This window comes from Lampetra planeri, chromosome 11 (genome assembly GCF_965212315.1).
Source record: "Lampetra planeri chromosome 11, kcLamPlan1.2.h2, whole genome shotgun sequence".
NCBI lineage: Eukaryota > Metazoa > Chordata > Hyperoartia > Petromyzontiformes > Petromyzontidae > Lampetra > Lampetra planeri.
This window is the reverse complement of record NC_136117.1, coordinates 11,948,708-11,962,595: the sequence shown is the minus strand read 5'-3', so window position 1 is coordinate 11,962,595 and position 13,888 is coordinate 11,948,708. Positions and strand designations below refer to the sequence as shown.

The following is a 13,888-nucleotide window of genomic DNA, read 5'->3' as shown; positions in this document are numbered from 1 at the left end:
GACAGGGTGGGGGGGGGGGCAGGATGGAGGTGGGACAGGGTGGGGGGGGGGCAGGATGGAGGTGGGACAGGGTGGGGGGGGCAGGATGGAGGTGGGACAGGGTGGGGGGGGGGCAGGATGGAGGTGGGACAGGGTGGGGGGGGGGGGCAGGATGGAGGTGGGACAGGGTGGGGGGGGGGGCAGGATGGAGGTGGGACAGGGTGGGGGGGGGGGCAGGATGGAGGTGGGACAGGGTGGGGGGGGGAGCAGGATGGAGGTGGGACAGGGTGGGGGGGGGGGGCAGGATGGAGGTGGGACAGGGTGGGGGGGGGCAGGATGGAGGTGGGACAGGGTGGGGGGGGGGCAGGATGAAGGTGGGACAGGGTGGGGGGGGGGGCAGGATGGAGGTGGGACAGGGTGGGGGGGGGGGGCAGGATGGAGGTGGGACAGAGTGGGGGGGGGGCAGGATGGAGGTGGGACAGGGTGGGGGGGGGGGCAGGATGAAGGTGGGACAGGGTGGGGGGGGGGCAGGATGAAGGTGGGACAGGGTGGGGGCAGGATGGAGGTGGGACAGGGTGGGGCAGGATGGAGGTGGGACAGGATGGGGGGGGCAGGATGGAGGTGGGACAGGGTGGGGGGGGCAGGATGGAGGTGGGACAGGGTGGGGGGGGGGGCAGGATGGAGGTGGGACAGGGTGGGGGGGGGGGGCAGGATGGAGGTGGGACAGGGTGGGGGGGGGGGCAGGATGGAGGTGGGACAGGGTGGGGGGGGGGCAGGATGGAGGTGGGACAGGGTGGGGGGGGGGCAGGATGGAGGTGGGACAGGGTGGGGGGGGGGCAGGATGAAGGTGGGACAGGGTGGGGGGGGGCAGGATGAAGGTGGGACAGGGTGGGGGGGGGGGCAGGATGGAGGTGGGACAGGGTGGGGGGGGGGCAGGATGGAGGTGGGACAGGATGGGGGGGGGCAGGATGGAGGTGGGACAGGGTGGGGGGGGCAGGATGGAGGTGGGACAGGGTGGGGGGGCAGGATGGAGGTGGGACAGGGTGGGAAGGGGCTACCAGCTCAGTACCACGTCCCCTGGTTGAGCCCCTGGTAGGCAATGTGCGGTGGTGTTTAAGCAACGGGGGGGGGGGGGGGGGGGGGGGGTGCCACACTCACACTGCGTGTCCGCCTGCTGCAGACCGGCGTCTGGCGTGCCGGCCGTGGTGAGGATGGTGGCGTGCGGGAACTCGCCCAGCATGCGCTGCTGGAACGTCTCGAGGCGCTCGTAATCGTGGCCCCGGCACACAAACTCCTTGTTCTGCGCAGGGAGACGCACACCTATGAAGGCCAGAACGGTACACGAGGGGGTGGGTGGCCAGCACCACGCCCGACCGCCTTTGTCTCCCCAGTGACGATGTTTACACACCGCACCAGGTACTCATTTCAGGCTGAGTCGACCTAGGGGAGGCCCAGGACCGGTTCAGATAATCGTCACTGTGTGTTGGCCGTGAGCGGGAATCGAACCTGGTTTCCCCAGGTTCATAGCGCAGCGCGCTAACCGCTACACTACCGCTCCCCACATGGAGACACACGCACGGAGACACGTGCACGGAGACACCCTGTGTGTGTGTGTCAGCGCGCAGCTGCCTGTGGTCACAATTCACCGGCAGTGGCACCCGATATCTCATCGGATTGTGGAAACCAAAGCAGAGTTGAGCCCGGGCAGCGCTTGGGCGGTCGATCGCCGTGTACGCAACCGTGCGTCGGAGGCAGGAGCACCCCCACACTCACCCGCAGGAAGAACGGGAACTTGCGGCCGTAGAAGCCGATGCGGAAGAACTCCGGCTCCAGTCTCGGCTGCTCCATGATGTGGTCGTAAAACACCGCCTCGGTTTTCTGTGCCCACGGCAGAGGTCGCAAACGGGTTTTGATTCCTTACCCGTACACGTACCCGGCCGCACCAGGGTCACAAATGGGTACCCGTACCCGGCCGGGTACGGGTACCCGTTCCCTACCCGTACCCGTACCCTACCCGAAATGAGTGACAAACGGTTACTCACCAGTGACTCACGGCCTACCCGTACCTGGCCGCACCAGGGTCGCAAACGGGCTACCCGTACCCGTACCCAGCCGGGTACGGGTAGCCGGGTATCGGGTAGGGTACGGGTATCGGGTACCCGGTTGCGACCTCTGGCCCACAGCAAAGGCGGTGATGATGGGGGGGAGGGGGGGTTGGAGCGAAGTGACGAGAGGAGATAACGCAACGGAGATGTTTTATATTTGAAAGGTGAAATCTGACTGGGTGACAAGATCGAGTGGGTTGGGGGCTTAAGGGGTGTGAAGTTCGTCTTCTGTAGATGTAGTTTCCTTGCTTCTCTTGCCCCCATTATGTTTCAACAGCGCTACCAGCTTCGTGAGCTGCGTGAAATCTCCTCTCGGAACCGGACAGCTCGTAGGTGCATCACCAACGCCCGTGTCAGATAGCCGCAAGGAGATGATATCGCAGAACTAAACTTAAAAAAAAAGTGTTTTACCAGGAAAGGCCCACTGAGCTATGTAGCTCTTTTTTAGAAGCGACCTGGCCACAAATGATAGCTCAACGAAGTGGCTTATCGCAGATATATTTATAGCAGGCAAAAACTTCTAAACGTGGAGGGAAAAACCGGAGAACCCGGAGAAAAATCCACGTGATCACGGGAAGAACACGCAAACTCCAAAAATACAGGCGTCAAGGGTCAGGATCGAACTCACGACCTCCCGTATACCATGTGAGGTAGTTAACATCTCCTAGCCACCGTGGCTTCTTAAAGTTACGTCGACAGACATCGTTACCCACACGAAGGGCCACGCAAGAATCGTCCGTCATAAGTCTGTCAAACTCAAAAACGCTCTCCTCCGACCTGGAATCAGTCAAATTAAATGAGAGCACAAATTTAACCTTGCAGCGTTTCGCTGTTGTGGTGTGGACAGGGCAGAGGTCGCAAACGGGTTTTGATTCCTTACCCGTACCCGTACCCGGCCGCACCAGGGTCGCAAACGAGTATCGGGTACCTGATTGCGACCTCTGGGATGAAGCCATGTTGCAGGCACGGGTGGGTTGATTCTAGGAACTTGAATTGTGAGAAGAGACAAGACGTTGGGAAATGAGTGACAAACAGTTACTCACCAGTGACTTACGGTCTACCCGTACCCGTACCCGGCCGCACCAGGGTCGCAAACGGGTACCTGTACCCGTACCCGGCCGGGTACGGTTAGCCGGGTATCGGGTAGGGTACGGGTATCGGGTACCGGGTTGCGACCTCTGGGACAGGGCGAAACGGACCGACTCACTTTGCTCGAGAACCCAGTTTAACCGTGGGGCGGCCCGACACCCGGGTTCGACCCCAGGCTTCTCGGCGGTGGCGGTCCCATCGCCCCGGGCCTCTGGGCCACCGGGGCCAAGCGGCTGCCCACAAGGAGAGATTGACGCGACGGCACTCACCCGGATTTTGCTGAGCTTGCGATACTCGTAGCGAACTTTGTATCGATCCGCGAGCTCTTCGCATAGCTGAATGCCGTTTTCCCAGCTCTGCCAAGAAACCCCAGGGAAACGTAAACGCCAAGTCCTCGCTTAACGCGCGGTGTGTCACACAGCGGGTTTTAGCTATGACGCAGTTAACTTCCGTGAGGGAACCGCATGATACGAAACGTGCACCGATGAAACGCGGTTTCTGAGCAGTTGACAACAAACGACTTAGTTGAGCTGCACGGCTGAGCAGAATGATGCAGTACGTGGAATGATACAGTACGTGGAATGATACAGTATGTGGAATGATACAGTATGTGGAATGATGCAGTATGTGGCAGCATATCCTCATCTCAGTTCTTTGTCCTGCCATGGGGATGACTGCAGGTTGATGTTATCGTGCGAATGTGATTCAGTAACTCCGCAATTCCTCGCTTAACACGGTTTTCGCTGAATGCGGCACTTTTCAGGAATGCATCTAGCGCGTTTAAACGAGGAATTACTGTGTTTGTATAAAAAAAAAAACAATGGTCGGTCGACAATAACGGATGGTGGAGCGGCACCCAAAAGCCGAGGGAGTTTTTCGTCCACCGCGGAGATGGAGCGACAAAATCCACCTCCGCTGCAGGAGCCAGGTGGATCTCGCGGCGCGAACGGTGCCGACCTTGCCACACTCGAAGAGGTGGATCATGTCGAGCAGCAGCTGCTCCTTGCGCTGCCACGAAGTCTGCATGGGGTAGTGCAGCAGGGAACACAGCAGCTGCTCGTCCCAGCGCAGCAGCTCCGAGTAGAGGTTCAGAGTGAACGCCGCCTCTGTGGGGACACGCGTCACCGTCACCACTACGTCACCACCACCACCATCATGTCACCACCACCACTACGTCACCACCACCACTACGCCACCACCACCACGTCACCACCACCACTACGCCACCACCACCACTACCACTACGCCACCACTACCACCACCATGTCACTGTTATCACGACGTCGCCACGTCACCGGCAGTACCACGTCATTGTCATCATCCACATTACTATCACCATCATCTGATCGTCATTACCACTATACCATCATCACTACATCACAATCAACCCCTGGACTATCACCATTATTATCATCGTCAACATTGTTATGTTAGAGTAAATTTCCACTTGGAACTCTAGAATAGCTAACCGTGAATCACCCTGTGTCAGAGACCAGCCTTTGAAAATTACATAAAACAGAACTCTACGCACACTTTGAGATATATATATAAATTGAGGATTTTAATTTTTATGTATAGCATCGTCCATGCAAATTGCATGTCATACTGAGTAGGAACCTCAGACAGCAGCTGGAAGGCTACCAGCCGTTGAGCCGGCGCCAACAATTGCTCTGCAGTTCTCTATATGTTAAGATGGTTTTTTCTTCCAGCCAATCAGTGAGTGTTGTTCATACGTGTGGGAGGAAACCGGAGCACCCCGAGAAAACCCCACGGGTGAGAGGGAGCAACACACTATCCCATACAGAAGGGGACCGATGACATCGGCCCACAATCCGCCGCCGCCGCATTCTGCCGGCGAGCCAGGGTTATGGCTCCTCCGGTGCCCGCAGTGAACGGAGTTTCGCAACGTTCATCGTTCGCGCGGCGATCCGCCAATCCTCGGCCGCCTCCGCCGGCTCTGGATGTACGGGGCCGCGGGCCTAGCCACCGCCGGCTCGGCCCTCGGGGCGGCGCGTTTACGACAGCCCAGAGCGGGAGGGTTCGTCGTCGGGCGCCGAGCGTCTGTCACCCGTGAAGTTGTTCGCCTTCCGGTGGAGCTCGAAGAGCTTGTGGATGTAGCGGACGTACATCTCCTCCTTGTTGATTTCGTTCTTGTAGAAGTTCTGCGCAAGCCCGGCGCCGACAACAGGCGACCGAGGTCAACAGAACGAACCCGCGGGGGGGGGGGGGTGGGGGAGGCGTTTGTCAATCGCGTGTCGTGACCCACGTGCATTACAAATGATGACCACGTGGCAGGACATTGCGTTGCGATGTACTGCGAATGTAAATCGATCGAATGTGCGTGCACTTCAATGTAATGTCGCGTGACGGACGGACGTTTTTCAAGTTGCATCGTCGTGCACTGCGCATGTGCATCAAACATTGTATGCATCACTCTTTGGTTCTTTCGGTAAAGTGACGTATAAAAATAAAATAATAAATTAAATACTAGCATACGACGCTTCGATTGCAACACAAGCAATCATCATCAGGTATAAATGAAATAGAAACACAAATCTAGTATACTTAGAAATGGAATGTAATACAACAGAGAGTCGGATAACATAACAGTCAACACCCTCTCTGTTGTATTACATTCCATTTCTAAGTATACTAGATTTGTGTTTCTATTTCATTTATACCTGATGATGATTGCTTGTGTTGCAATCGAAACGTCGTATGCTAGTTTTTCATTTATTATTTTATCTTTATACGTGACTTTACCGAAAGAACCAAAGAGTAATTCCTGCAGTCACGAAAGCTCCAAATTAAGATTGTATGCATCGTAATTATTGCATGCATCATCATCGTCGTCATCAGCAGCTGATAATGATGATGATGAGGGGGTGCGTGGTGAGCGGCTGCGTGGTGAGTGCGAGCGAGCAGAACCGGGGTCTCCATGGAGGATGTGAACGCTCACCAGCAGACTCACGGTGCAGCCGATCTTTTTGTCTTCTGCCTCATTGTCCGTCATGCAGTCCCTGGGAAGCACGGGACGGAAAGCCTCGATCAATCACCGCGCCGCTTACGCCCGGACCTCCGACTCTCCCCTCCCGCTTCCCCCCCCCTCTCTCTCTTTCTCTCGTCACGGCGATCGCTCCCCATCGGCCTGCGCACCTCGCTCATCACTCCCCTTCGTTTAACGCCATCAATCCTCCTCCTGCACGGGCGCCCTCTAAGTCCCGCTCGTGGCACGTGGCAGCGCAAGGCCACCGCCGATGGCGATTCGTCAGCGCCCATTCCGGTTACGCGTCCAAGACGCCTGCGCCGTTTGTGTCCGCTTCCTTCGTTGTCCTCCCCCGCACTTCCGATAAGCACGGTCGGCTACGGTCGGCTACGTACGGTGCGAAAGAGACGTACGTACGAACATCCTCTGATCCGTCACACGAGCCTACCGGTAATCCAGTAGCCGCTCCATGAGCCGAGTCACCGACGTCACAAAAGACACCCCGCTCTCCCGCCACGCCTCCTGCTCCATCTTCTCCAGCAGGCTGCGAGTGCACACGCACCACACAAAGACAAAGGTCGCGCGCATAGCCTTATCAAACTGTTGGGGCAAGTGCTGCCACGGCACGCGAGGGTGGCCAGCACCAAGTCAGGCCGCCCTTGTCTACCCCAGTGGCGATGTTCACGCATCGCACCAGGTATACTCATTTGGGGCCGAGTCGACCAAGGGGAGGCGACGACCGGGTCACCGGGTTCGTAGTGCGGCGCGATAACCGCGATAATACCGCTCCACACTCGTCTCTCACATACACACACAGGGGACAGGCATGCGCGCACACTCGCGCACGCACACACACGCACACACACACACACGGGCACCGTGTGCCCTACTGCCAAACCAGCTCAAAACGCCACGCACGAGGAAGCCTGCCCCTTACCTGGGGAACGGCCCAAACAGCAGGTTACTGCATCCGGGCGGCATTGAGAGAGACAGAGAAGAGGGGCGGGGGGGGGCTATCAGCGCGCGCACACTCGAGTGAGAACACAACAGAGCGGCACCACACGGCGCACGCAGAGGGGATTCTACCGAGCCAGCAGGCGGCGGGGGCAGGGGTACGGGGGGGGGGGGGATAGGGTGGTGGAGGTGGGGGGAGGTGCGGTTGCCACTCACAGGAGGGAGAAGAGCTCCCGGTAATTCTCGTCGCCCTTCCCCTCGGCCACCAGGCTGTCGAGTTTGTCAATGAGCTCCGCCTCCACCTGCTCGCCGCACGGGTCAGTTCGTTCGTCAGTTAATTCATTCGCTCGCTCGTTCGTTCGTTCATTTACTCACCCTTTTGTTGGTTCGTTCATTAGTGGCTTGCAGCGCAGGGTAAAACTCGTCACACAAATTATTTTGGATCGCCCCCCATCCCCACCCACCGCCGATTGCATTCCCGCTGTGCTGTCGGCGCCGCGTCACGAGATGGAACATCATCGATTTTGGCCCACGGAAGCGGATATCGCAGAACTGCAGCTGAGATTCCGTCAAGCGACGCCTCATCCCCAACAGGGGAGCGACGCGCTCCCCCAACCGCCCTGCCGCAGAAAGTCGCGTTCGTCGCATGGCAGCGAAACGGATATTTGATTTCCGGGAGCTGGAATGCAGCATCAGGGCCGTATTATCCAATAGGCACGGAAGGCACGGGGGAGCAATTTCCCCCGTGCAACAATTCAGTTTCTCTCCATCGCCGTGCGCCTAACGAAGAAAGCTTTCAATCGGCGCACATCACCCGCTGTGACGTGCATCGCAGACGCGCAAAAACATCAAAACCGAAACGCGCAACATCAAAGCCACTCCGTGATCCCTCTCTCTGTTTATCGAGCAATTCCGCCTGTTTGTTTGCATGATGCCACAACCCACCGGGGCAAATTTGTCGAAAATTTTTAGGGTCAGTTTAACACGTAGGCTTTCGCGAAAAATATATCAGAAAGGTTTGTCACGTAAAAAGAACATGCATGGCACGTTCTGTTTACGTGACAAACCTTACTAATTGGCTGTGTCGGGTGGTGGCGAGTTTAACGACACATTTGTATATTTACGCGCTCTAGCACAAAAAAAAAGAACCTGTATTGTGGATTTTTAGGGTCACGCGCGCGAAAAAAAAATTCGATACATTTTAATTGGGCGGGCGCCGACCAAAACGATCGTGGCTTTGGCCGAGTCGGGGGACGGTGCCAGGAATAAGAGACAGAGGGGGGGGGGAAGGGGTAACGGCGTCGCGCGACCGTCGCTGTGTGTGGAAGAGCGGCTGGAGAAAGAGAAGGCCATTGGCAGCAACCTGCTTGAAGTTGCCACGGACCCGCTGCTCCCAGTCCATCATGTCGTGGAAAATGGGGATCATGACTCCACGCAGCTCGGCCTGAGGAACCAGCGTGATGCCGAGGAAGGGTCCGATGAGGCCCGGGATGAAGTGCTGCTTGTTCTCGCCTTGTGGTGCAAAAAGTAGACGGAGTGTTACCGAAGCACAGAGCTGTGGCGAGTTTTCTTGTTGCTACGTCAAAAACTAAAACAACAACTGTACAGTTAATCGGTATTTCGACATTACGTGAAGGGGAAAGGCAACAAAACCGCACGCACAACAGCGGAGTAACAATTCACACACCCCCTGGTGCTTCTATGAATTATCGAAATTAGTTTCAACAATTAATGTTTTACCTTTTCCAGCAAACGTAGCAGCTACATTGTGACATCTACAAATCGTGAAAACAATTAAAACCCGCGTGTCCTTCACACAGACGTGTCACGGAGATCGAGAATAATCGACGCCGGATCGGCGAAGCCCCCATTCGCATCGTTCCACCACCCCCCCCCCCCCTCACTTTGACAAGCCGCGCGGGTTAAAAAAAACGCACGACTCTCGAGCGTGGGAAAACACCTCGGACGAAAGAGGGCCCACAACCTGACAAAAATGCGAATAAAATCAAAACGGCACAGCGGGGGGAGAGGGGTGGGGGGGGGCACCGCACAAGACCCCGGGTGGAACCGCAACGGCACCGCAACGTTGAAACCGAAGGACACGGGGTCAGTCGTTCGGTGAATAATTTCGTGCAAAGCGGCGGCTGGACGTTGCCCCCCTTTCGCGTGGCCCTCCCTGTGTCCGCGGCTGTCAGCCGTGCGATGGACGACAGCCGTTGAGCGGGTAGCCTCCTGGCGCCGTCCCTCATCTCGGCCGCGGCGGGGACAGCGGACGGGGTTTTTGTGTTGCGACGAAAAATAAAATTGACGACGGACTTCGGGGCTCACCGAGGTTCTGCCACATGCTGAAGAGTTCGTAGCCCATCATGACCCTCATGTCGTCGTACCTTGGACGGGCGAGGGTGGCGGACACACACGCGCGCACAGGGACGCGTCAGGCGGATTCCGAAATTAAAACGTGGCACGGTTGGCGGGCGTGCCGTCACATCTGCGGCTCGCGCGGAGTGGAGCGCACTCCCGCTCGATATTCGCAAGAGGAAGTCCCTTCCACTGTTTAAGTTCCATTTAAACACTTTTTTGTTTACTAAGGCCTTTAATTGAATTGACCTTGGTTGGGGTGTGCTACGTGTCTTGCAAGAGGCAATTTTGATTTATTATTGAATTGCTGCTGTCTTACGTAACGTTGCGAGATGCAGTTTTGCATGAACGACGCAATATAAAAACATAACTATTCTTTATATCAGAACGCAGATGACCCGGACATCGCATCCGCTAATTTTATGAAGCGTTACCGATGCTCTACGATATCAAGATGCTCGCGATCTGATGCTCGTAAGAAAATCTAAAGCGACCGTTGCATTAAACATGAGTTAAAATGTTAACAACGATCACAATCATGTACAGGCACTCCCAATGCAGTGATGGTAATGGGGGGGTTGTTTGATTCTACTTCACCGCTCTGATCAGTGAAGGTGAAGGGGCCGAGGCCCAGGGACCACTTCAGCTATCACTCGTCACCGATATTAGCCATTGCCGGGAATCGAACTCAGGTTTCCGGCGTCATAGCGTATTGCGCTAAGCACTCCGCCGCCACCACCTCAACCCGAGTTATGATGTAAGGTATATAAAAAAAAAAACGCATTACATTGTTGCTGTTTGAGCTATCGGCAGAAGGTTTGTGACACCTGTTTAAGTAACGTGGGAGTATCTGCGTGTTTGCACGCGCCCACTTATTTATTCCCTAGGTCGACTCAGCCTCAATGAGTACCTGATGCGGTGTGAAAACATCATTTCTGGGGAGACAAAGGCGACCAGGCGTGGTGCTGGCCACCCACCCCCTCGTGTGCCGTGCCGGCCTTCATAGGTGCTGCTCGCTAACAGCACTTGCCCCAACAGTCTGTTAAGGCTACGCGGGGCATCTTTGTCTTTGAGTGCGAGTGTGCCCCTTTGCATTCGTCGCTGTCGGGTGATGTCCTACCGATCCATGATCTTCTGGCGCTTGGCCATGGTGAAGGCCTCCAGCTGCAGGCTCGGCTGGTTGATGAACATCACAGCCAGATTGAAATAGGAGCTCCACACCTGCCGGGCAGAGGGCATCGGCGATACGGCACGGCGTGACTCGGCACGGGAAAACCGTTTACAACAGTATGCCACACAGAGCACCCTAAACCACGTGATTTGACACTGTATACCTAATACACATGTATATATAACACAGAGTGCGCTATAGAATGTAACTTGACATGATATACCCTACACAGCGTTATACCACACAGAGTACACGATACAATGTGATTTGACATAGTATGGCCTATATAGCAAGTATACCACATAGCGTACCCTATACAACGTGATTTGACACGGTATGCCCTATACAATGGTCTACCACACAGAGCACCCTATAAAACGTGAGTTAATGTGGTAGAACTGATATCATGTGATATCACGTCGCGCTTACTTGACAGTGTAATTCCGCACCAAGTTCAAGATGGTATCACTGCCAAAGCTGTCATTCGACATACTGATCCCAATACACAAGCATAGACCACCCATTGACAAGGCCTAACCCTATCGGCTATACAATTTCTGATGCAATGCCTACAAACAAAATCGCCCACAATGCCACAGATCTTGTCAAATCCTGGAAGCTAACTGGGGTTGAGCGGCGAGCGACATCCCACATCTGAACCGGTCCTGGGCACCCCCCCCCCTTCACCAACCCGCACTGACCAACGTTGTGAGGTATGGCCAAACATCAACAATAACATCACACAACGTACATTACCACCGTTCCAACTCGCAAACATTCTGATTGCGAGCCGCGTGCTCTGATCCGCCGCGTTGGGACAGATGAACGGTCTGTAGTCCTGTGCCCAATGGCAGATCTTTGGCTCAAAACTCCCTCCCTCATCCTCTCCGATCCAAAGATTTCCGATCTGGAGATTTCTTCTCTCGTGTCATTGCATGGTTCCCCCTTTCCATCAAGTCGCGGAGCTGCTTTCCCGTGTCTCCGCCTCCACGATGCCGTGTGCAGACGCGATGACAGGCCACGGGGGTGCAAACGATGCCCACCTGAATGTCGAACTCCTCGCCGGCGAAATGGCTGTGCAGCGCGGAGGAGAGGTACTGCATGGCTGTGATGACCACGCTGGGATCGGACAACGGAAAGAGGCATCAGCGGTCGGAAGTAACAAAAATAATAAACTCAACTTTTTTTTACTTGACCAGGTAAGGCCCTCTGAGATATACAGCTCTTTTTTCAGAAGCGACCTGGCCACAAATGATAGCTCAATGAAGTGGCTTATCATGTGGAAATGTATTGCAGCCAAATACTCTAAATGCACGTTGATTCTAAACGTGGATAGAAACACCAGATGGACCCAAAGAAAAATCTACGCAACCACGGAGAGAACATGTAAACTCCAAATATACAGCAGGTGTCAGGGTCGGGATTGAACCCATGACCTCCTGTATATCAGGCGAGGTAGTTAACATCTTGCAACCGTATAGTTGCACAAGGCTATCCCTGAAGACGCTGTGTTTCACAAACAAGTACGGTCGGTCAAATAGGTTGGGGGGGGGAGGGGGCATGTTGCAACGGGGCTAAGGAATGTGCGAATAATTTTTCTACATTTGGACCGTGACGCTGCAGCTGCTCGGCTCGTAAACGCGAACCTCGGCCACGTAATTGCCCGTTTAGAAATAGGAAAAAAAATACAAAATCAAAATCTCATCTCGACAAAGCAAGAAAGTGTTGTAAAAAGAAAACCCAGACGGCAATTTTTTGGACCGTCACGTCGGCACACCAGAACACACACGGCGGCCACCCTTGTTCCCGAACGGCGCCACGGCAGTACACGGCGTGTACTGCCGGTGTACTTGCGGTTCATACGCCGGCGGTATCAGCCAGGGCAGCCGCCCTGGGTCGAAACCGCGAACCTCTTGATGCTTAATGGCAAATGTGCTACCGCTCGACAATATCGTTGCCCGTTTAGGAAGGAAAAAATGTAAAATCACATCTCGACAATGCAAGAAAGTGCTGTAAAAAATAACTCGGACAGCTATACGACCTGGCAGTAGCGGCAGCAGCAGAAGCTGCACCATGCAAGGCTGGCAACATTTTTCATTAAAACTCCAAAGAAAATAACACAGTTGTTGAGATGTTCAAACACCAAATAGGCACCTAATATAAGCCATCAAGTCTGCATTAACCACGCACGCATAACATAAATGTTTTGATGATGTACGCATTGTGCTTGAAACTGACTGGCCTACACCAGAGACAGCCGCCTTCATGGCTTTGCCTCACTGGTGCTGGAAAGCGCGGTGGGCTACGTACGGTGCGAAAGAAGTTCAACATACAAAGAACACAAACAGGTGAACAGCACAAGGACGATGCAAATGCCAAAGTATTAATAGCTCGAGTTAAGCAGACAAAGCCTTTTTCTAATTTATTTTTTGTCATCTTAACAATGGCAAAAAAAAGCATCCCATAGATTAAAATCTCCAACTCACTTGTTGGTCACCATTCGCATCAGCATCCAGTCCCGCGGGTAGATATCCTCCCGGAGTAAATAATTGAACACGGCAAAAATCTGCAGCATGAAATCCTGCAGAGAGAACATTGCATTACAGGGAGGGTACACGGGGGTGGGGGGGGGGCCCTTTTGACATTCTACTCACGTTGGAAAATCAAGAAAATCGCAATGATATTCTTGAGACCTGCCACGGGATCCTGCGGACGGCTGCACACAGCAGCACGGCTTCAATTCACCTCGTGGCGAATGTTCCGTTCCATGTGATGCAATTTATTTTTTGGACAAAACTTGCCGACGGAGGAGGCCGTCACCAAAACCGGAGCAAACCGCCAAGGCGACGCGTTTTGTCCATTTTGTGAACATGGACATCTGGTCCCATAATAATAATAATAATAATGTGTAATTTCCTGTAGTTTTCCATTTTAATTAATTGTATTTTTAATATATAACCCCCCATCCACCCCAATTTGTCTCGATTGCACAATCGGCATCACGTCACAAGAAGAACAACAATCCACTTGTACCTCTCCCAGAGCAGCGTGAACCCTCCGTGTTACACAGCTGCCCGCGGCAGCGGAAATCTCAGAGTTACCTCTCACATCCCTGTTAAGTGACCGCTGTTCTACAACATCACCCGCTCTGCCAATGACAGTAATGTTCATTGCGTAACAGCGAAATTGATACGTTTCATTCTCAAAATCTGAATCTCCCATTTGTGAGATCTCCCATTGTGAGAT

General features: G+C 54.5%; 1 protein-coding gene across 1 annotated transcript in view; it reads right to left on the bottom strand.

The window, feature by feature from the left end:
* Positions 1–13,888, bottom strand: part of DOCK4 (dedicator of cytokinesis 4) — a 132,349-nt gene that overhangs the window by 16,842 nt on the left and 101,619 nt on the right. The window contains 13 exon segments of the mRNA XM_078598856.1: positions 1,138–1,279; positions 1,753–1,857; positions 3,443–3,529; positions 4,131–4,279; positions 5,242–5,335; positions 6,133–6,193; positions 6,608–6,703; positions 7,330–7,415; positions 8,477–8,625; positions 9,442–9,500; positions 10,592–10,692; positions 11,686–11,761; positions 13,129–13,223. Coding sequence (XP_078454982.1) covers positions 1,138–1,279; positions 1,753–1,857; positions 3,443–3,529; positions 4,131–4,279; positions 5,242–5,335; positions 6,133–6,193; positions 6,608–6,703; positions 7,330–7,415; positions 8,477–8,625; positions 9,442–9,500; positions 10,592–10,692; positions 11,686–11,761; positions 13,129–13,223 — 1,300 coding nt within the window.